This window comes from Anastrepha ludens, chromosome 2 (assembly GCF_028408465.1).
Source record: "Anastrepha ludens isolate Willacy chromosome 2, idAnaLude1.1, whole genome shotgun sequence".
NCBI lineage: Eukaryota > Metazoa > Arthropoda > Insecta > Diptera > Tephritidae > Anastrepha > Anastrepha ludens.
The window spans coordinates 53,743,581-53,766,800 of NC_071498.1; the positions used below are offsets into that span (position 1 = coordinate 53,743,581).

At 35.8% G+C, this 23,220-nt stretch overlaps 1 protein-coding gene across 1 annotated transcript in view; it reads right to left on the reverse strand.

The window, feature by feature from the left end:
• LOC128862298 (jerky protein homolog-like) overlaps nucleotides 1–20,764 on the reverse strand; it is a 60,786-nt gene extending 40,022 nt beyond the window's left edge. The window contains exons 1-2 of the mRNA XM_054100884.1: nucleotides 20,557–20,764; nucleotides 19,765–20,487 (exon numbers count right to left, since the gene is read on the reverse strand). Of these exons, the coding sequence (XP_053956859.1) occupies nucleotides 19,765–20,487; nucleotides 20,557–20,764 (931 nt within the window). The remainder of the gene's footprint in view (nucleotides 1–19,764; nucleotides 20,488–20,556) is intronic.
• Between the last annotated feature and the right edge of the window lie 2,456 nt (nucleotides 20,765–23,220).

Genomic DNA, 23,220 nt, shown 5'->3' on the forward strand with positions numbered 1-23,220 from the left:
TTTGATGTCTTCATATGAATGGAACTGCTGGTCAGTTAGACCATATGCCATCGATCGGAACAGGCGATAATCGGACGGCGCAATATCTGGAGAATATAACGGGTGGGGCAGGATATCCCACGTCAGTGTTTCTAGGTAGCTTTTAAAGGTTTTGGCAACGTAAGGCCGAGCGTTGTCATGCTGTAGAATCACTTTTTCATGCCTCTCCGCGTATTGCGCCGCACCTCGCGCAATACTCGGCTCAAACGCATCAATTGAAGTCGATACCCTTGATGGTTTCGCTTGGTTTTAACAGTTCATAATAAATAACACCAACTTGGTCCCTTCAAATACATATATTAGCTTAACCTTCGCAGCGTGAGGCGATGGCGTAGAAGCACGACCGGGCAGTCCTATGACTTTCTTTTCTCTGGATTGCCGTAATGAATCCGTTTTTCTACACCCCTCAGGATGCGATGAAGAAAACCCTTCCTCTTTTGCCGCTGGAACAGTTGTTTACAGGCGAAAAAACGACGTTCAACATCCCTTGGTTTTAACTCATAAGAAACCCAAGTCCGCTGTTTCTAAACCATTCGCAAAGCATGCAATAGCTTGGAAATGGATAACCGGGTGGCTTCTAATAGTGAAGCAAGCTCTTCTTGCGTTTGACATGGATCCTCATTGAGCTATGCCTCCAATTCAGCGTCTTGGAAGATTTTTGGCCTTCCTTCAAACGGACGGTTGTCAACATTAAAATCACCATTTTTGAAGCGGCGGAACCAATGTCGGCACGTTGTTTCACTTAAATCAGCATCTCCTTAAACTTCTTGAGCTCTTGATGCGCTTCAGCCGCCGCTTTTTTCGAATGAAAGAGGAAAATCAACACTTTCCGCAAATGTCGATTATTCGGCACAAAATCAGATATTTTCACAAAACCAAAGTATTTGATACCAAAACTAAATCACTAATGTGTCGAAGCAGTTTGTTTACCATATCTCTAAGCTTGGTTTATGACGCTTAGACTATGTTAGAATCGACTAGCATACACTGCTGGCGGTATCTATTGACAAACAGCGTCATTCAAAAACTGCTTGATCAATTTTAGTATACATATTTTACTTAACCTTCCCTTCGCTCTGTTTACTATACATACATACAGGTATGTACAGATTTTGATTCTCCAGTAACTATGACTTTTAGAGTTTTGGTGCAATCTAAAAATAGTTTCTGGTCAATGGCCAACATTTTTCCGAATATCAGAGCACTTAAATCAAAATTTGAATTTTTCACCGATTTTTAGAATCTTTTGATTTTTTAACCTAATGGTTGTGCTACTTACTTTTTATTTATTTGTAATTCGTATTCGAATGTAAACTATTGTAAAAAGTTAAAAATATTATGCTATTAAGCAAATTTCTTGAAACACAAATTCTTAATTACGTTTGAAAATACAATAATTCTCGATTTCTAACTGCTTCCAAGAGGTGATCCACACGCTGTATACCGATCCTCTGCCTTATGTTCTTACTACTTATGGCCAATACCTCCTCTTATTTCAATATTGACCTGCAATGACCTTGATATGATCCAGAACGGGTTTTTTTTTATTTTTGATACCCCTAAGTTGTCTATCACCGTGAACACTTCGCAGCACTTCTTCGTTAGAAACTTGATCGGTCCAGGTTATTTTAAGCAATCTCCAGAGAAATCACATTTCGAAAGCTACCAGTCTGTTCATGACCGACAATTTTGTGGTCCGTATGGCATATATCAGCACTGACCATTCCGACCGAATTTTTTATTACAGATCGGCCGCCGTATCCGAATGATAGCAAAAGTTTTTTCTAATAGCGGTTGCTATTCGGCAGGCAAAGGCAAATCTTCGAGTGTATTTCTGCCATGAAAATCATCCTCATAAAAAATCGTGTGCCATTTGGAGGTGGCATAAAACTGTTGGTGCTACATACAAGGGGCTACAAAGGTTTTTAGGTTATTTAGAAGTATTATAATTTGGATTTCATTGTCACCCAAGTTTTGGAAAAATAAAAATTAAGTGCAAAGTTGAAATATAAACTTATATATTGTGCATATGAATTACTGGGCTGTGAATATATGAATTAGGATATATATATAGAGGCGTCGAGTTGGTATCATCTCATGTATGTATCAAAGATATCTTTAATAACATACGAAGTATTAATTGAAAAATTTCAATAGAATTATCAGTGTACATGTACACCCTATGATCAGAGAGTACCTCTCTTCTTCTTCTTAGCCTCACAGTCCGTGGTGGACCATAGCTTCATCAACAATTTTTCTCCACTTTATTCTATCCATGGCTACATCTCTCCAGTTGTGTACGTTCATTTGCTTAAGATCTGATTCGACGTCATCTAACCATCGCTTTCGTGGGCGTCCTCTTTTTCTTCCTCCAATTGGTGTTAAAATAAAAGCTTTCCTAGCATTTCGCTCTTTCGGCATGCGCAGTACGTGCCCAATCCATCTAATTCGTTGGGCTTTGATAAAACGTATTATATTTTGTCCTTGAACGATTTCTTCGATTTCATTATTGTAGCGAATGCGGTAGCTGCCATCTATTGTTGCAACCGGACCATATATTTTCCTTATGATACGTCTTTCGAAGCACATCAGCTGATGAATATCATTTGTTTTCAGCGTCCATATTTCTGCACCATATGTAAGGACGGGTCGTATCAGTACTTTGTACATTCTTATTTTCTGTGCTCTGGACAAATCTTTTGATTTAAATAGTTTTATGTTAACGTAGTAGGCGTTATTTGCAGCTTGGATTCTGTCGTTAATAGCTATCGCCGAATCTTTATCTGCTGATAGTTTAAAACCCAAGTATTTAAATTCAGTGATATTTTCGAAAGCAAAGTTGTTAATACTTAGGTCATCGCGTGTCGTGTTGTTGACTGACCGAATCATGTATTTGGTTTTCTCGGTATTTACGTGTAGTCCCAGAGCTTTTGCATCTTTATCAATACATTTAAAGACGCGTATAAGAGTGTTTCTATCTTTAGCCATAATAAGAATATCATCAGCGTAGGCACATATCTGAAAATCATTATTAAATAATGTTCCATTCGTGTTTATTTCTTTAACAGTCGTGTGTAGCATTAAATTGAATACTAAACATGACAATGCGTCTCCTTGTTTTACTCCGGATATGATTTCGAATGGGTCTGACAGGCTTCCTTGCACCAGTACTTTACTTGTTGTGTTCGACAACGTACAGAGAATCAAATTAATTAGCTTCAGAGAGTACCGGGAATGTTTAATTTAAACGAACCGCGCACGTGGGAACCGGTCCATATTTTTTTCTTATGTTGCTAGAACTGTAAGACACACATCTCTCACTTTTTAGCGGGTAAACAATTCTTTGATTTTGCATGATGATAACGCGCAATTGCACCGAGCCCAAATTGTGTTAGATTATTTGAGCAAACACTAAGTAAATACCATCGTGCAAGCATCGTGTTCACCTGATATGGCTCCGTGCAACTTCTTTTTGCTTCCCAATTTGAAGTTAGCACTTCGTGGAAGGGCATTTGATTCGACAGAGGAGATCAAAAAGAATGTGATGAAGGAGCAGCAGGACATCCATTTGTTGGCCTACCAGGGGTGCATGGAGGACTGGGTTAAACGTTGGCATATGTTCGTTGCTTCAGACGGGTCATATTTTGAAGGAGATAAAATAAATTTGCCTGAAATTTAACTCTGTTTTGTTTTATTTAAGCCCGGTACTTTTAGATCATAGGGTACTTATAGTATGAGATATATCTAAGATATATACTTATAGATGGTACGAAAATCGCGTTACTCTCTCACAATTACATTTTGAATACAGCGGCAGATGGAACTCCTACTTATGCAGACCTCATTGCATCAGTCATACCCAATATATACATAACTGGCACGGGAAGGTCCCCCAAATGACATAAACCACGTTTTCAAATCCTTACGTAAACCTACTCATCCGAACCCCTTTACCCTTAAGTTCCACCCCATTAAAGCAGCTCGTTTATGTGGGCCACCGATAGATTATATTGATGACGACGACTGATAGTTTCACCGCTCTAAGCAGCGATTTTCAAGTCGATACAACAACAAGCATCGACATGAAACGCAGTGAGCTTGAAAATAATCTGTTTTCAAGCAATTTGAAGCAGCTTAAGACTCCCGCAAGCCACAAAGTCACCAGATGCACAAAAGCAAACGAGCAAATGAGGTCAACAACCAACATATAAGTAAATACACACATATATACATACATATATTCACCATGAAGAACCTAATGCAAATAATTAATTTGCCCAAATACTTGAAGGAGCTTTGAAGTACCTCTACAATTTATTTTTTTAACGAAGCGGTTATTTCTCGGGTGCCACAGGACAGATGACCGCGGTATTCCTTACGGAAGTTTATGCCATCTTGAATGTGGCAACAGTATTAGAATTTGTAGTGATAGTAAAGCTGCACAGAAAGCCTTTGCTAACCCACGCTGCTCTTTGAAGTCGGTCGGTGAATATAAGACAAAACGGAACAGTGTTGCAAAACACAACAAAGTTAGTCTTATTTGGGTGTCTGGACATTGCGGTATTACAGGGAATGAGTTAGCTGATAAATTGGCAACTGAAATCCCTGCAAGTATGCCACTAGGCCCTGAACCCTTTCTAGGTGTCAATTCCGCATCGATTCAACTATGGATTGACGACTTCATGAGGTCTACTCACAGAGGTCGTTGGTCTGAGTTGAACTCGTGCAGAGTAGCCAAGTGCTTTCTCCTAAAACTCAGCAAAGGGGACTTGTCCAACCTCTCACAAATTTAATATAATCTAATCTTTGGTGCCACAAGACTTGCGACAAATTTTGTCTTCCCTACAAAAAAAACAGAGGGAGAGAGAGAGAAAGAGAGAGAAAGAGAAAGAGAGAGACAGAGAGAGAGAGAAAGGGTGATTTGACTTTAGAGTAATCTAAACAGCTGCAACCAGAAACTCTTTAAAGGAATCAAAAGTATCGAAAATAAATATGTGCACTCAGCCCATCTTCGGAAATATGCAGATATGTATGTATAAATACTCGAATATAAACATATAAATGAATTTATTTGAGCAAAAATTAGTTATGATGCAAGTTACATATACAAATTACGCTCCTTGACAATCAAAATTCGCTAAGAATACTTGGAAATGATTCTGCCAGTGAAAGCTTTCCCAAAAGTAAATAGTTGGATATTGAAATGAAATGAACAAAGCTAAAACGAATAACGACATGACAAACAGTATAACAAAAGCAAAGCCACAAAAAAAAAAATTAAAAAAAATAAAAAAAAAACAAAAGAAGACACAGATTGAGTAAACCAGCTTTATATTTAAAAATAAATTCACATTGTCCCAATACTGAGGCTGAAAAAAGTTATTTGGAGAGTGGCAGGCAGTGAAGTCAGGGCCAGTTGCATGCATATGTATGTATGTATGTATTTGTACTTGTTTGTAAAGATAAATACATTCTTCAAAGACTTCCATTTATGAACAAAATAATGGAATCGCTTTACTTTGGCCGATTTTAACTACTTGCAATTTTCGTTTTCAATTTTAATTTGCTTTAATTTAATAAAAATAACAACAAATATCAAACAATTATAAGTTTCGATGTTTGTGCAAATTAAAATAAAAAAAGAACAAAAAACAAAAAAGTTTTCACCAAAATTTCAAACTTTTTACCTATAAATTACTTTTACATAATATATATAAAATTCAATTTATTTAAAATGAAGAAGTCAATTGGTATACAGTGTATTTATACATTAAAATAATATAAATAATTTTTTTTTTTTTTTAATCATTTAAAATGGCGGATGTACACTCAATTCTTCCAGGAAGGTCCCAGCAGGGCTTCTCAATCGGCGGGCACCGTAGCATCAGCGTCAGTGACCTGAATACAAAAAACCAAAAATTTTTTTTTTTTAATGTCATAATTTCTATATAAATTAAAGAAAAATGGAAAAAAAAAATTATTATAATTATTTTTCCGAAAAATTTTCCAAAACTTGTAAACTCACATAGAAAGTATAACTCTATATAAAAAATTAAATAATTGGCGCGTACACTTCTGTTAGGTGTTTGGCCGAGCTCCTCCTCCTATTTGTGGTGTGCGTCTTGATGTTGTTCCACAAATGGAGGGACCTACAGTTTCAAGCCGACTCCGAACGGCAGATATTTTTATGAGGAGCTTTTTCATGGCAGAAATACACTCGGAGGTTTGCCATTGCCTGCCGAGGGGCGACCGCTATTAAAAAAATGTTTTTATTAATTTTGCTTTCACCGAGATTCGAACCAACGACCTCTCTGTGAATTCTGAATGGTAATCACACACCAACCCATTCGGCTACGGCGGCCGAAATATCATAAAAAGGATGTGTGCAAAATTTCAGGGAGATCGGTCAATAACTTTTCGAGTTATCGTGTACGCCAATTCGAAAAATATAGTTTTGAGAAAAACGCGTCTAAAGTTTGAATACAACGTAACTATACCTCTCCCAGCGCTCGAACGCAAAGAATAGAGCCGTCACGGTTGACGATCTATAATACAGAGCTCTCAATATTCGACGGACCCATCTGTCACCCCTGTATCTTTTGACAGAGACGTCGAATCGCTTAATGACATAACGCGTTGGAAGCGTCAGTCCAAGCAGATTTTTATCATCGAACAGGGCACGCCACGCAAGCGCTCCCAAATTGTAGAAATTTACATTTAACAAAATAAGTCAATTGTGAAAACTCAACGTGCGTATAAAAAATTAAATAATGTGAAAAGTGCGCCTTCTAAGAACACCATTAAACGTTTGTACCAAAGGTTTTCGACTGGTGATGCGACCAAGGCGATCGGATGAGAATATTGCTCATGTACGGGCTAGTGTTGAGACGTCGCCAAGGACACCAAAATCGTCGTTTTCAGCAGTTGGGCATTGCTCGGACCACTTTACAACGAATTATTCGCATTGATTTGCATTTATTCCCGTATAGGATTCAATTGACGCAAAGATTGTTGCCTGCGGACAAGACTTGTCGATTGGAATGGGCCCAAAGAGTCATCGAAATACGTCGGGTTCGTCGAATATGGGCAACCCTGTATAAGAAATACTTAAATTTATCTTCTAAATTTTTTTTGATATATTCTTAAAGGATTATATTAACATTTTATGAAAACAATTTTTTTTTCTTTTGAAACTTTACAGGTATCTGCCCCTTTGATCAAAGTTTTAGGAAAATTTTGAATATGCAGGATTACAACCAATTAATTTTGACCTAATAAAATGTTCGCTTGAAGAGGATCAAAATTTTCGTTTAGTTTTGATAATTTTTTCTTTGACTGTGTCACGCGTTTTCTCTACATAAAGAATGCACGACATTTTTTTATATACCGTTAGCAAATAAAATTCAAAAAAAAAGTTTTTATACCAAATTTTAAAGGGCCACACAATTGCGTATTTATTTTTGGTTTTTTGTTTAATTCAAATTAAAAAGTTTAAAACTCTGTTGAAAACTTCTGGAAAGCTTATAAATATTGTACAAAATTTTAAACTGTTATTCTGATGATTGATATTTGTTGTGAAATTTGCTATGTTTTAATAAAAAATTTAAAAAAGCAAACGAAAAACTATCAAAACTGGTAAAAGTATCGCGATTCTATTATTTCGTCCATAACTGTATATATCGACATAAATACTCGTTGTGAATGTAATACCAACAATTTTTTTGTGTCAGTTCGTACAAACTTACAGGCAAAGACCAATTCATATGTGTTCATTTTTTGTAAGTTCCTATGTGAGTTTGCTTTGTCCTTGCCTTAGGCTCTGCAAAGCAATGTTCAATTGCACGAATATAAATTAAAATTCAATTATTTGTACTGACAGCAACAGCAGCTCTTTAGCAACAAAGAAAGGACTTGCCAAAAATAACGCGAATGCACAGTGGGTCGTAGAGCTTAACGATGTATTTACAATTTGTATGAAATTTTGAAAAGAAACGAGAGAAAAGCAGCAATTTGTTTGATTTGCATACTCAATAACATTGTTTTTAAATATTATATATACATTTTTTTAATAAAAAATGGATTGCGAATTTTTCGAATAAAAACGCGATTTCTCTGTAACTATTTATCAATTGAGAAAGCTAAAGGGGAACACCACTGTGATTTTGCAAAAAAATCAATTTTTTTGTATTTTTGCATTTTCTTAAAGTAGATATATTCAAAAATATTAAAAAAAAATTGTAACTTAAAATCTTAAAAATTGACGAAATTATCCCCAATAAAATAAGTGCAGGTAGTGAGTTACAGCGGCCAATGAAAACTTTAAACGCGTTTTTCTCAAAACGACTTTTCTGAACACGGTGGACTCGATTTCTCGACGACTTATGAACCGATTAAAATTTTTTTTTAATTTTTGTACAAAAAAAAAGGGTAAAAACACAAACTCATTTTTCAAACCAACACCACTTTCTCAAAAAAAATAAAGAAATAACCGCCACGTACTACGATAGCCATTGATAGATCTGTAGAGATTAAGAATTTGTTGGGATTTTGCTTTCAAATGATTTCACCGCTGTATCGTGGACACCAGGGTGTATCAGTTTTTATGACGTCATTGCATTAATATTCATAATAAAATAAAATAAAAAAATAAATAATTGGCGCGTACACTTCTGTTAGGTGTTTGGCCGAGCTCCTCCTCATATTTGTGGTGTGCGTCTTGATGTTGTTCCACAAATGGAAGGACCTACAGTTTCAAGCCTTCTCCGAACGGCAGATATTTTAATGAGGAGCTTTTTCATGGCAGAAATACACTCGGAGGTTTGCCATTGCCTGCCGAGGGGCGACCGCTATTAGAAAAATGTTTTTATTAATTTTGCTTTCACCGAGATTCGAACCAACGACCTCTCTGTGAATTCCGAATGGTAATCACGCACCAACGCATTCGGCTACGGCGGCCGGCATTAATATTCATAACAATTGTAATTTTTAATATTTTTTAAGAAAAATTTGTGTCAGTATAGCTGAATATATGCTAAATAAATTATAATTAGTCCGATCCTCAAATCACTATCCCTACTTATAAAAAAAGTTCATTAAAATCACTTAACTTTCACGCATTCGCAGTGGTTTTCCCCCAATGAGCAGAAATTATATTATTGCAGGTATTTGAGAAATCAGAAAACAAGTACTAATAATAGCAAGATCCGGAGAAAGAGATAACAAGCCCAAAAAAATTAAAAACAAAAATAATTATTTTTCTAATTCTAATTTTCAAAATTGTGTGCTTGCTTCAATTCAAATTCTTTGTTATCAACCACACAAAAAAGAATGTCTGCTTCTCCGCTTCCTACTCCACTTTTCGAAAGAAGATACTATATAACTTTTCTGTAAATTTTGCACAACTACTATCGTGGCCCAGAAATGCCCCACTGTTCAAACAGTCACTCACTGATATACCCGCTGAACGACTGATGACTCGCTAAGTGCCATCCGCTCATTTTTATAAACACAATACAGCCACATATAGCCGTTATTTTCGCTATCTACAAGCCCAATTGAACTGTAATTTATGTACTCCGATGAAATGGTGCTCCATTTAAGCGATGAATTGTCGTAATTCAAGATTTTCTTATAAGTTAAAGCCAGTAAAATTGAATAAGTGATTTAAATTCTCTCAAAATTTAATGCCTCAACTAATTTGGCTTATAAAGGAATATTGATTGAATCTTCGTTGATTGAATATACTTACATGCACTTACTATACATACATATGTATGTATGTATGCATGTATAATATGTCCAAAGTGCTGAAATAAATTGACTTATTTGATATTAATCACATGTCATGAGATTTAATTAATCATCGGATGGTTGACTTTATCCCACTTGAAACGCAATTTTCATTTCAAGACACTAATCAATTATTTAATGCAATTTGGTTTCACTAATAATAAAAAAAAACAAAATCAATGTAATAAAGTGCGTTTCAGCCCTTATACTTTTGATGGTAAAAAAGCTTAAGTATTGTAGAATTCTGTTGAAGGTTGGAATCAAGCGGTAGCTGTATTAGTATCTGAATTTACATCAGCATCTGTATCTGGGTATGTGCATCAGTATCGGTGTCTGCATCTACAGCTATAGACAGACAAATAGCGATTGAAACTACATTGCCCGTTGCTGGCTACTACTTTTTTCCATCTTTCTGGTTGATCTTGTATAGCGTCTCGGTGAAACTGGCCATATTTTGGAACTGCTGGTCAGTTAGATCATGTGCCATCGATCGAAACAGGTGATAATCGGACGGTGAAAGATCAAAAACTTAAGAAAAAAGTTGTGTCTAATGGCGGTCGGCCCTCGGCAGGCAATGGCAAACCTCCGAGTGTATTTCTGCCATGAAAAAGGTACTCATACAAAATATCTGAGCTTCGGAGTCGGCTTGAAACTGTAGGTCCCTCCATTTGTGGAACAACATCAAGACGCACACCACAAATAGAAGGAGAAGCTCGGCCAAACACCCAAAAAGGGTGTATATATAATATATATATATATATATAAATAAATGAAATAAATAATTGGTCCTTGAGCCCTGTTTGGGTGATTGGACGAGCTCCTCCTTCTATTTGTGGTGCGTCTTGTTGTTGTTTCACATATGGAGAGACCAACAATTTTGAACTGACTCCAAACGGCAGATGGCGTTTTATGAGGAGCTTTTTATGGCAGAGATAAACTCGGAGGCTTTGCCGTTACCTGCCGAGAGGGATCGTAATTATAAGCAATTTTTCGTATAATTTTTGTGTTTCATGCACGGATATCCGAACCTACGCACGTTTTAATGGTGTTATATGTATTTTTAAATAGAATTGAGCGCGTAGCAAAGATTTTTATAAGGTTTGCTTCGCTATCATTAAACTCCTTACAGCCTTTGTCATCTTCAACCTCCCGGTGTTTATACTCAAGATCAAAATCTCTTCAGTCCCTACAAGCGTTATAGATTTTCCGCATATTCTAAGTAGGATAAGGGAAAGTTTCAACACTGTAAGCAAAAAAAGAACCATTTTCTAAAATCAACGCGATTTTTGAGGCACTTCAAAGCTTCACTTTAGTACTAGAATTGAATGCGCTATAAAATTAATAACAATAATAATTAGTTGCTTTAGCGCCATCTGGTGGTTGCATAGTGCCAACACAAATGTTTTTAAATCGCTTTCAGCTTTTGCCTTGGCTTGAGGACATGTCGTATTAAGTGTGATGGCGCTGATTTCATAATAAAGACTGCGCCAATTTCATAATTAAGACTGCGCCGATTTCATAATTAAGACTGCACCTCTATGAGCCTCGGGGGTTGCCCACTTCGCGCGATCCGCTTGGATTCCAATCTAATGTCATTCTACTGTTTTCGGAAACAGGTTCCTGTAGTGTATGGCCTGTTCATCTCCGTTTGCGCTCTCAGAATTCCAAGTGAATCGGTTGTTGTCTGCTGCGCCTGGCCCCCACATACGTAGAGTAACTTTGAGACATCGATTGACGAATGATTCAGGTTTTCTGGTGCTCTTCGCTGGCATGTGTCATGTTTTGCTCGCATAAAGCAAAGTCGATTTTGCATTTGAATTGAAAATGCGAAGTTTGGTCTGCTTCGAAATTTGTTTAGCGTACCATATTTTCTTTAGGAAGGCAAAAGTGCTATTTGCTTTTCTTATTCTGCTCTCAGCATCATGATTTGCATCGCCTTCTTGCATAATTTGGCTTCCTAAATATAAGAAAATTGCATAATCAAATTTTTTTCGGAAAACTCTGATTAAAAAGTTCGAGAAAGTCTAGTGATTAAATTCGTAGGGCTTTTGTTTAAAAAGTATGCCTATTTTAATTGAGCATTAGTTAAAATTAAATTAAGAAATTTAAATATCAAAATTTATAATCACAAGTGTTGCGTGTATTTTTTGGGCATCGTGTGTATGTATATATGTATTTACGCATGTTTATGCTTATAAGTAGAATCGTGCAACTCACATAGTTTACTTAATTCTATTCCTCTTCTTATATTATCCGTTCTCCTTATCACACATTTGAAATCGCAACTGAAAATAATAAATTGCTTTTGCTCAAAGTATCTCATTAATTTTTTCTCGTATATGTATATGTAAGTATGTATGTACATATAATTTTCTTGCTCTTCTATGTATGCTGCTTGGTTTTAATTAATTTGCATTTCACTTTATTTAACTTAAAGCTTGAGTGTATAAAGTATATATCTGAGCAATATTGTAATTTTAACTCACTTGCAAATAACTCCATGCAAGTAAAGCCATAGTTATTAGAGAAAAGACTAGTTTACTACTAGAATTTTCTGATTGAAAGTAGTCCCTAAGAGACCAGATTTTAACCGATTATAAACGATTTTTTATGCCTATTTTAATATATTTGACTTCAACTTTCATCCTTTTATTTGAGTATGTCGTAAGCCATTAAATCGAGTACTGATCCAATTATATATTTAGTATACAATTGAATTTATCGCCGTTTTGCCAACAAAACCAAATTCAGTATTCTCGTGAAATATAAAAAAGTAAATAGTATTGGTCGTACTTCAAATCTTTTACTTCTGATAATATTCTTCGGAATGATTCTAATTTTCAAATATATATATTATATTATATATATTTTCTGCTCTCAATCAATACTTAGACAATGTAAGACTTCTAAATAAATCTGTAACATTTTAAACTATACGTAATAAAAAGGTTTTTAAATCACATTCATGAATTTATTTTAAAATTTGAAATCTTGCATTTATTTTTTGATTCTCCCTTTTAATCTCAAATTAATGGCTTTGGTCCATAATTGGACTAGTCTATTTTGAACTAGTATGGAACTAGTATATTTCTGACCGAAATCACAATCTGACAATTGACGTCTTGTAGGACATCAGCATGCCGAAAATACCAGTAATTTGTTTGAACAAAAAAAAAACGGTATTTTGACTAGTTGGGTCTGCGACTAGTTTACAACTAGTTCATTTGCGTACAGTATGTATTGAAATCGCGTATGCAATATAAAATATGTAATAAGCGTATATGTAGGTAATCGATAAACATTCCTAACGACGCATCTTTTTGTGCTGCCCACGCTCTACTGTAGTAGTGGAATACAGGAAAACATTCAAGACAGTCAGCTTTTACATACGCAAATGTATGCATACAAACTTTTGACTTGAATAGGTTGCCCGAATTGTTGAACAAATTTCGTCCTCAGTTCATAAAATAAAGTTAAAATATAAAATATATATATACACTATCTAATACAACATATACCTAAATACACATATACACATATAAAATCCATTTACAGCGGTTCGATTTCAAAATATCAAATTTCAATTTCTTTTCAATAAACGATAACGAGGCAAAGTTACAGCTAATACAGGGTGGGCCATATAGCGTTTGCTTTTTGAACTACCTATTTTTTTGAGAATGGTAACACAAATGACATGCCAAATGTGTTCATAATTTACTTAAAGGTTAGACATTTACGAAATGGGACGCTATACGCTTGAACAAAATTGGGAAATATTGAAAACCTATTTCCAAAGTGGTGAGTCTTCTTCTTCTTCCTTTGGTTTCAACAGGACGGTGCAACTTGTCACACTGCCAAAGGTACACTCGATCTTTTGGCTACCGTTTTTGAATTCCGATATCAATTGGCCGCCTCGGAGCTGTGATTTAAGCCCGTTGGACTATTTTTTGGGGGGAGCCATTAAAGAAAAATGCTATGCGAACCATCCAAAGACAATTGATGCTTTAAAACACGAAATCGAAGTTGCCATTCATGAAATTGGAGCCCAAACATTCGAAAATGTGCTTAAAAATTAGGTTGATCGAATGGCCTACTGTAAAGCCAGTCGTGGCAGTCATTTTAACGATATTATATTATTTTTCATTCATAAATGACAATGTTCAGTCTTCAAAATAAAAAAACAAGTTTGAAAAAATATTGATTAGTTTTTTTTTATAGCCGATTCAAGAAGCAAATTTTACATGGCCCACCCTAAATACCAAATTATGTACAAAAATTTGAAACGCCTGCATTTCGCAACTAACCGTACTTTCGAGATAAGAACCAAAGTTAGAAAGTTCTATATTAAAAATAATTCTTAACTATGGAAGCCAAAATACTGTTTTTCATAAATTTGTGCAAAATGTGGTCAATAAGCGCGCTTCACTCATCATTTATCATCAGGCACCGTCAAAATCAAAAATCAGTGATGGAATGAGTTGGACTTGGTGATGCTGATAAGCCCCTGTTATTTTTATTGTATAAGGTTTTAAAATAGTCTATGAGTTCAGCATCGTCACATTGTCGAAGATTCTTTGATTCTAAAACCATTTAAGTGAATATATGTAAAAGGACATTCCAATTGAATTCCTCCCTATGCCTAGCTAGAGCATAAGCCGAGGAGTTTCCCGCTTTGCCAGTGGGATCAAGAACCCAAATAAACTTAAGGAGTCACTGTGGTCTAGAGCTCGAAAATTTAGGGTATTTTCAACAATTTTTTTTACAAAATTTAAAACGATATTTCAATTTTTTAGGCTTTTTATTTAACTTCTTTTATATACTTACAAAAATGAAAAAAAAAGAAAAATTTTGATTTTAATAATTTTAAAAATGGCGCTGAAGTTGCCCTTCCGAAAAATTGAACCTGGTCAGTGTTATCCATTTTGGCTCCTCTATTTATATGAAACACAAAAACCAAAAAAATTATTTAAAAAATTTGACAAAATAGCGCGGTTTTGAATTTGATACTCTAAAAATCGGTTTTTTTAACTTTTTTTATTTAAAAAGTGTCAGTTGAACAGTTTTTGTATTTTTTTGACAACACTAAACCGAACAATGTTGTTTTGAGATAAATGAGTTTAAAGTTTTGAAAGTGGGTAATGCGACCATTGATGCCGTCGTGTGTCGAATCTGACTCTTCCAACTAAAACGGCTGTAGAATCGAAAATACTCAGAATATCCCTCCAAAAATTTTACAGTATATTTTCCAAATCCTATACCTTCAAAATATCGAAGAAACAAAAACAGCTTTTTCGAAAATTCTAGACCACCGGGAATCCTTAATAGTGAAGTATTCGGATGCAGTTGTGAGAGAAATCAGTCATTCCCCAACTACTATAGAATGCACCACAATGAGCTTAGGGCACTAATTACCGTTTGGTCAATTTTGCTATGAAAACTTTTGTAAGAAAAAAAGAGCATTCGGCGTATTAAAGGAAAAAGTGAACGCGAGTATTTCACTTAAAATCAACGTGTTTCGGTTATTTAATAAAAATGGAAATATAGTTGTTGTCATGACACAACGTTCATAGCGAATTTCAAGAATCTGAACTCAGTTAGAGCTCGACATTTTTGAAAATCATTCTAAAACCTTAGTAGTAAGATACACTTGACCGCAGGTGGATGTATTTGTGCTGATCAATACCGAAATACATACTTACTCTTAAAATGGTCTGGGGGTACGTAGAGCCTAAAATCCCTCCATTTAAAATACACACCACAAACCTCAGAAGAGGTTCGTTCAAACGCAAGAATTTGTGAAAAGGTTACTAAACTTGTAATATATTAGTTACGCAACTCGCTTTCTTTTTTATGAAAATACAACTTTATTCTGAAAAAATAGTTACAGTGAATCATTGAAAGTATTCCCATCATCGCTGGCTACTACTTTTACCCATCGTATACCGCCGAGGCAAAACTGTTCATCTTTTGAGGCTATCCACGTCATTTTTTGATGTCTTCATATGAATGGAACTGCTGGTCAGCTAGACCAAGTGCCATCGATCGGAACAGGTGATAATCGGACAGCGCAATATCTGAAGAATATTGCGGGTGTGGCAGGATTTCCCATTTCAGTGTTTCCAGGTAGACTTTTACGGGTTTGGTAAAGTGAAGCCGAGCGTTGTCATGCTCTAGAATCACTTTTTCATGCCTCTCCGCATATTGCGGCCGCTTCTTCCGCAGTACCCGGCTCAATCGCATCAATTGAATTCGATACCGATCTCCAATGATGGTTTCGCTTGGTCTTAATAGTTCATAATAAATAACACCAACTTGCTCCCACCAAATACATAGCATTACCTTCGCAGCATGAATATTCGGCCGCGGCGACGACGTAGAAGCATGACCGGGCATTCCCCATGACTTTATTTTCTTTGGATTGCTGTAATGAATCCATTTAGCATCACCCGTCACGATGCGATGAAGAAAACCCTTCCTTTTTTGGCGCTGGAGCAGTTGTTCACAGGCGAAAAAACGACGTTCAACATCCCTTGGTTTTAACTCATAAGGAACCCAAGTCCGCTGTTTCTGAATCATTTCCAAAGCATGCAATCGCTTGAAAATTGATTGGTGGGTAACTCCTAATACTGAAGCAAGCTCTTCTTGCGTTTGACATGGATCCTCATTGAGCTATGCCTCCAATTCAGCGTCTTCGAAGGTTTCTGGCCTTCCTTTACGCGGACGGTCGCCAACATTAAAATCATCGTCTTTGAAGCGACGGAACCAATCTTGGCTCGTTGCTTCACTTAAAACAGCATCTCCATAAACTTTTTGTAGCTCTCGATGCGCTTCAGCAGCTGTTTTTTTTTTCGAATGAAAGAAAAAATCAACACTTCCCGCAATGACGATTTTTCGGCACAAAATCAGACATTTTCACAAAACCAAAAGTAGTTGATACCAAAACAAAATCACTAATGTGTCGAAGCAGTTTGTTTGCCATATGTCTAGGCTTGGCTTATGACATTTAGGTTATGTTAGAATCGACTAGCACACACTGCTGGCTGTATCTGTCGACGAACAGCGCGAACTTAGTTGCGCGTCTAATATGTTTAAAATATTATTAAAAATATTAAAAAACTGGAGGCCCATTTAGATGATTTGTCAGGGTGATCAATAAATTCTGCGGAAATATCCTTCATATAAATTTAAAATAACTTCTTAGTAACATTGTTTTTTTTTTTTAAATGGAACTGACAGAGAACACACACATACACATGTGCAAATACATACACCTATACAAATGTATAATGTATTATAACGGGTCTTTCAAAAGTGCTGCCCAGATGCCAGCAGTGAATAATCTCTCGATGGCACTTTCTTTTTATGTCATCTTTAACATTGTCAAGTGGACAGATGTACAATTTTTCACCATAGAACAAGCTTTTGAAATTATTGAAACTTATTATGAAAATTGTCAATCTTTAAAAACAAAATTCGTGATTTTTTTGGTGGAAATAATCGTCCGAATGAGTCGACAACTCAAAGGTTGTTGGAAAATCTTCAAGAAACTGGTACTGTCGCGTATAGAAAAAGGACTGGCAGACCAAAAACTGGACGCTCTGTTGATAATATTTCTGCTGTAGAGTAAAGTGTTGCTGAACATTCTCAACAACGATATCTCGACGTGCTCAACAATTGGGAAGTCATAAAAACAATGGTTAGCGGATTTTACATAAGAATTTGCATTACTTCTTTACAAATCTCAATCAACACAAGAATTAAAGCATACAGATCATTTAGCGAAGCAAACATTTCGTGGATTGGTTCTTTGAACAAGATGCTTGTTTTTCACGCAATTTCATGTTCAGTGATGAGGCTCACTTCACATTGGATGGATTTGTCAAGAAAGCAAACTCTCGCATCTGGGCAAATAAAACCCTCTAGTAATTTCAGAAAAATCATTATATCCACTAAAATGCAATGTTTGGTATAATTTTAGCTGGTGGATTAATTAGCCCGTTTTTCTTCGACGTTGAAAATGAAAGAGCTGCAACTTTCATTGGGCTTTGCTATAGACAGCTGATCGAAGATTTTTCGTGGCCTGAGCTTGAAGAAGTAGGCATGCGGACGATCTATATTTTCAACAGAATGGAGCCACAAGCCACAAAATACGGGAAAGCATTGCATTATTGCGATCTAAGTCTCCCTGTCGATTATTTTACGCAGTGGTGCATAAACTGGCCACCTGGATCATGAGAGTTAGATCGCTGGACTACTTTTTGTGTGAGTTTTTGAAATATAAAGTCTGTAAGAATAATCTAGCAATGATTCCAGAGCTACAGCGCAACATTCAGATGGAAATAGCTGAACTCAATGCGATAATGTGTGAGCAAGTGCTTGAAAATTGTAATTCTCGTATGACAGCCTGCAGGCCTGCTCATAGTGGATGGATTTAAATTATGTAATTTTTCATATAATTGATAACAGCCGTATTTTAAAATAGTGAAGCCAGAATCTAAGTTCTCACAAATTTTATTTTAATACAGCATCTAGGCGCGTCTTATTAAATACCCTTTACATGCATACGTGCTCATCTAACAAATATCCTTTCTTCTTTTTCTTTCTGGAAGAGAGACATAACACTCTAATGAGAATATAATGACATTAATATGCCATTAAACGTTCATATGAACGATGAAGCCCAGCCAACGAAGAGCCGACCTGCGTACATACGAACATATGTGTGTATATTATATATTTATTTGAATGCATATATGTGTATGCTGTGTTTTTTGCGCATGGAAAATTACACCTCATAACGGTGGAATTGCAACAGCAAATAGTATTATAATTGCCATGACAATGCAAATGAACATAAAATAAACAATGTAGAAAGTTGGGTATAACGCAGACAAATGTGATGAAAAATTTGATTATGAACATACCCTGCCGGAAAGTTTGTAGACGACGTCTAAAATAGGTAACTATTTGCTTACTCATTATAATTACTCCTTAGTTGGTTTCAAATGATATGAAAATCATGGAAGGATCATTCACATGCAATCAATATACACTAGATGTTTAGTAAAAATTTGACGACTGAAAAGTGTTATTAGCGGCAATGAGCTTGAATGTAGGTGGGTGCCGTGGCATTTTGGCACTCTAGGTAACGAACTTACAGGAAGTTCTTTGAGGCGACCAACTGAACCGGACCTAATATTAGTATCAGTAGTCATATCAAATTCCATTTGTGGAACAACGCCACAAATAGGAGGAGCAGCTCGGTCAAACACACAAAAAGGGTGTATGCGCCAATTATATATATAAAGGGAGGTTAAATTTCAAGGGCCGATATTGAATGTGAACCACACCTAAGAGTTAACGACACCATTGGGCTTCTTTCTTTGGGGTTATTTGAAAGAAAAGGTGTACGTCGATAAGCCAGCAACAATTTAAGAGCTAAAGGAAGAGATAATTCGGCACATTAACGGCATAGACCCTCAAGTATGTCTCAACGTCATCGAAAATTCGGACCATGGGATTAAGGAATGCCGCCGAAGCCGCGGCGGCCATTTGGCCGATATTTTGATTTATACGTAATTGAGCTACAGTTGTACCTCGATTAACTGGGTTGCTCGGGACCGGGCTCAGCACGGATAATCGAAAACACGGTTGAAAGAGGTTTTTTGAAATACATATTCAAAAATTTTATTATTTTTATTTATTTTTAAAAAGAACATGTAAATTTGCATCTATTAACATACTTATGAATACAGATACATATCTTATTACTGTTTTTATAATATACTTTCATATACATACATATAGGTACATAAATGCATATTTATATTAATTTAAAATATTCGTTTAAAGTAGTTTGTCTTTTAGAATTCATTTGTTCCTTAAGTAAATGACTTTGTATGCGATACACTTGTATTTTGTCTGGTTCTGAAATACCTGTACCAGTATAGTTTTCTAAGAACTTTAACAAAACACTACTAGCCTCTATTGCTTGAGCTAATGTGGGGGTTTCTACCGTATTACCTCCATCTGATTCCTCTGAATTTGACTCAAGCTCATATTCTTCTGTTTGATTGACCATGTTAACGATTTCATCATCAGATACAATAGCAAACGGTGCGACATCAATATCGCACTCCATCCACTTTGAGATAGCATCAGCTGTAAAACCAGGTGGTATTAATACATCTGATTGTATCTCAATACTAAAAGTTGAATCATTTTCATCATCTTGAGATAGTAAGTTATTCCAAACTTTATTTAAAACACGTGGGGTTACAGAATCCCACGAAGTCGCTGCTGTCCATAAAGCTGACTTAATGTTCAAAGATTTAACAAATTCGTGTCGACTATTAGAATCCACAAGTTTTTGCACGATAAATTTACGGTACTGGCATTTGAAACTCCGAATGGCTCCTTGATCCATAGGCTGAATCAAAGATGTACAATTCGGTGGTAGATATTTTACTGTAACATTATCAGATATCATTGCATTTACATCCGGGTGTGCTGGACAGTTGTCTAATAGCAAAAGAACTTTGCAATTCTTTTCCAGACCAATGCGTTGTAAATGTTCTCTTACCTCTGGTACAAAATTGTTGTTAAACCACTCCAGAAATAGCTCTTGCGTTACCCAAGCTCTCTTATTAGACTTATAAACTACAGGAATGTATTTAACATTTTTTAAACATCTTGGATTAGCACTTTTTCCTATTATCATCAATTTACACTTGTGAGTCCCAGCTGCATTTGCACAAAGTAAAGCTGTGATTCTTTCCTTGGACTCTTTGTACCCCTCAATAGAATATTCATCACCACTCGCCAACGAATTTTGGGGCAAACACTTCCAAAATAGACCGGTTTCGTCTGCATTATAAATTTGTTCAGTTGTAAGTTGTTCATTTTTAATGTATTCGTTTAAGTCTTCCACAAACATCGTTGCAGACACATAATCAGCACACTCCTTTTCTCCTGTGGATTTCAGCCTACGAATTCCATGCCGATTTTTGAATTTTTCCAGCCAACCAGATGAATACTTACACTCGGAATTTATGTTTAATTTACCATGAAAATATTTTGCCTTCTCAGTAATCATTTCGCCTAGAAATTGCAGGAAATTTTCAGTTTATGTGGATGTCTGGATTTGAGTAATATTACCTGTAATGGGACATCCCTTAAATCTTTCTTGTCGAAACCATTTATATGTTGCAAAATCAACCTTTGGATTTTCGGATTTTTTCAGAGTATCTTTTTTTTTTAAACCGTGAATTGAATCACTTTCCGATTCATATTTCAAAATTTTTTCTTTGTTTTTTATTAAGTCTCGTACAGTTTGTTTGCCAACACCATATTTTTCAGATAAAAAATGAACGGATGGGTTCTTGCGATATTCGTTAATCAGTTCTATTTTCTCTTTAATTGAAAGAACTTTTCTTGCTCTTTTTGTCAGTTTACTTATTGATGGAGCCATTTTCACAAAAGCACCTGTTAAGAGATCAAATTTCACTTACAGACTGAATGAAAGTGAAATTTGATACAAATTTATTACATAAAAACAAAAAATGGGAATCCCCGAATTTTATTTCTTTGCACATTCACTTAAATTGAAAAAAGTTATTATACGCCGCACGGATAATAGAGGTAAAGCACGGTTAATAGAGATATAAAATCAAACACACAGCATGCCGGTTAACAGATGTACCCGGTTAGTAGAGGCCCGGTTAACCGAGGTACAACTGTATATCAGTATTATCATAGTAAAGAGAAACGATAATAATTTAAAAAAAAAATGTATTTTATTCAAAATCAACACCGGCCCTTAAAACTTCACCACCCTTTAGATAAGGAACTATTTGCATTTGGTGGTCTTTGGAGGTGTGCCGCTGAGGCTGCGGCAGCCATTTGACCGATATTTTGTTCCATACGTCATTGAGCCATACCAATATTATCATAATAAAGAGAAATGACAATAATTTCCAAAAACAATTGTATTTTATTTCAAATCGTCACCGGCCTTTAAAACTTAACCACCCTTTATATAATATATTATAGCAGACACAGACTGGTTTTCATTTAGACATCAAAGTTTTCATAAAGAAAGCTCATGAAGGGGTGTAGTACTGACCAAATGTTGTTTGCTTTTCTACTGAAGATCTGTTTTATTTGACCTTTGTGTACAATATGTTACACGTAAAAAACAAATTTTATAAATTTCCTTGGTATTCATAGAATTTGAAAACGTTTGAAAATCTTAAAAACATCATCATCATCATCACCATGCAAAGCAGTACAGATTCAGTGTGAGCCTTAGCTTCATCCACAACTTTTCTCCATGCATCTCGGTCCATTACGCTAACATAGCGTAGGTATACTTTCGGAACTAAGTAGTCTATATGGTTACTGAATGTGTGTTTAGGGTCGAAATATATCCCTAGACATTTAAATCGGTGTACAGCTTTCAGTTTAGACCACATAGTAATTGTTTTTCTTGAAAAAACTACTTGAAAGCATTTGTCACTATTCAAATAACAAGAAACGATTTTTCTCACACCAAGAATAAACTCTGCTTAGTTCAGATTGCAACAAAGGTTATTCTTCAACCCTCGAAATGGCGATATAAGTGAAAGCAGGAACTTATATTAAGTAGGATGTAAGAAGCAGGCCGAGAACACTACCTTCAAGAACACCAGAGAAAACCTGAAAAGGACGATAAGTTGTGTTTTCCAGTGCAAATGAGTAGGTCCTGCCGGATAAATAAATAAATAAATCTCGGTCCATACTCGTACTAGAGTAGTTGGTCGCTCCTATGCTTCTTAGATCGTCCCAAACGTCGTCTAACTAACGTCTTTTTTTGCAATCGCCTTATTCTCTTTTCACCAAGCATGCGTGTATTTAGAACTTTGCGAGGTATTCTTTTATCTGGCATTCTGCGAACGTATCGAAGCCACCGGATGTGCTGCGATTTGGCAAACCACACAACGTTTTCCCCTTGTAGGAATTTCTCTCTTATTATATCTGATGCGATATTGATTATTTTCTTCTCGTACTGGACCCAGTATTCTGCTTTCCAATATGCTTAACTATGTAATTGCACCAGTTTTCAGTGTCCACGCTTTACATACGTGGCTACTCAATAGCCTGTTTTTTAGCGATTTAACGAGGGCCAAATATCCTCTGTTTGCAGCCTGCACACGTTCTTGTATAGCAATCGGTGTATGATACCATCTATTCTACTGAGAAGCTGTCCTAGATATAGGGTCTTCCAATAACAGGTGTTACAAGTGAATGTATTGCGCTATCGAGAGATGATTAACGATTTTTTATGGACGTTTATTTTTAACAAGACGGCGCTACGTGCCACACAAGCAACGAAGCCATTGGTCTTTTACGGGG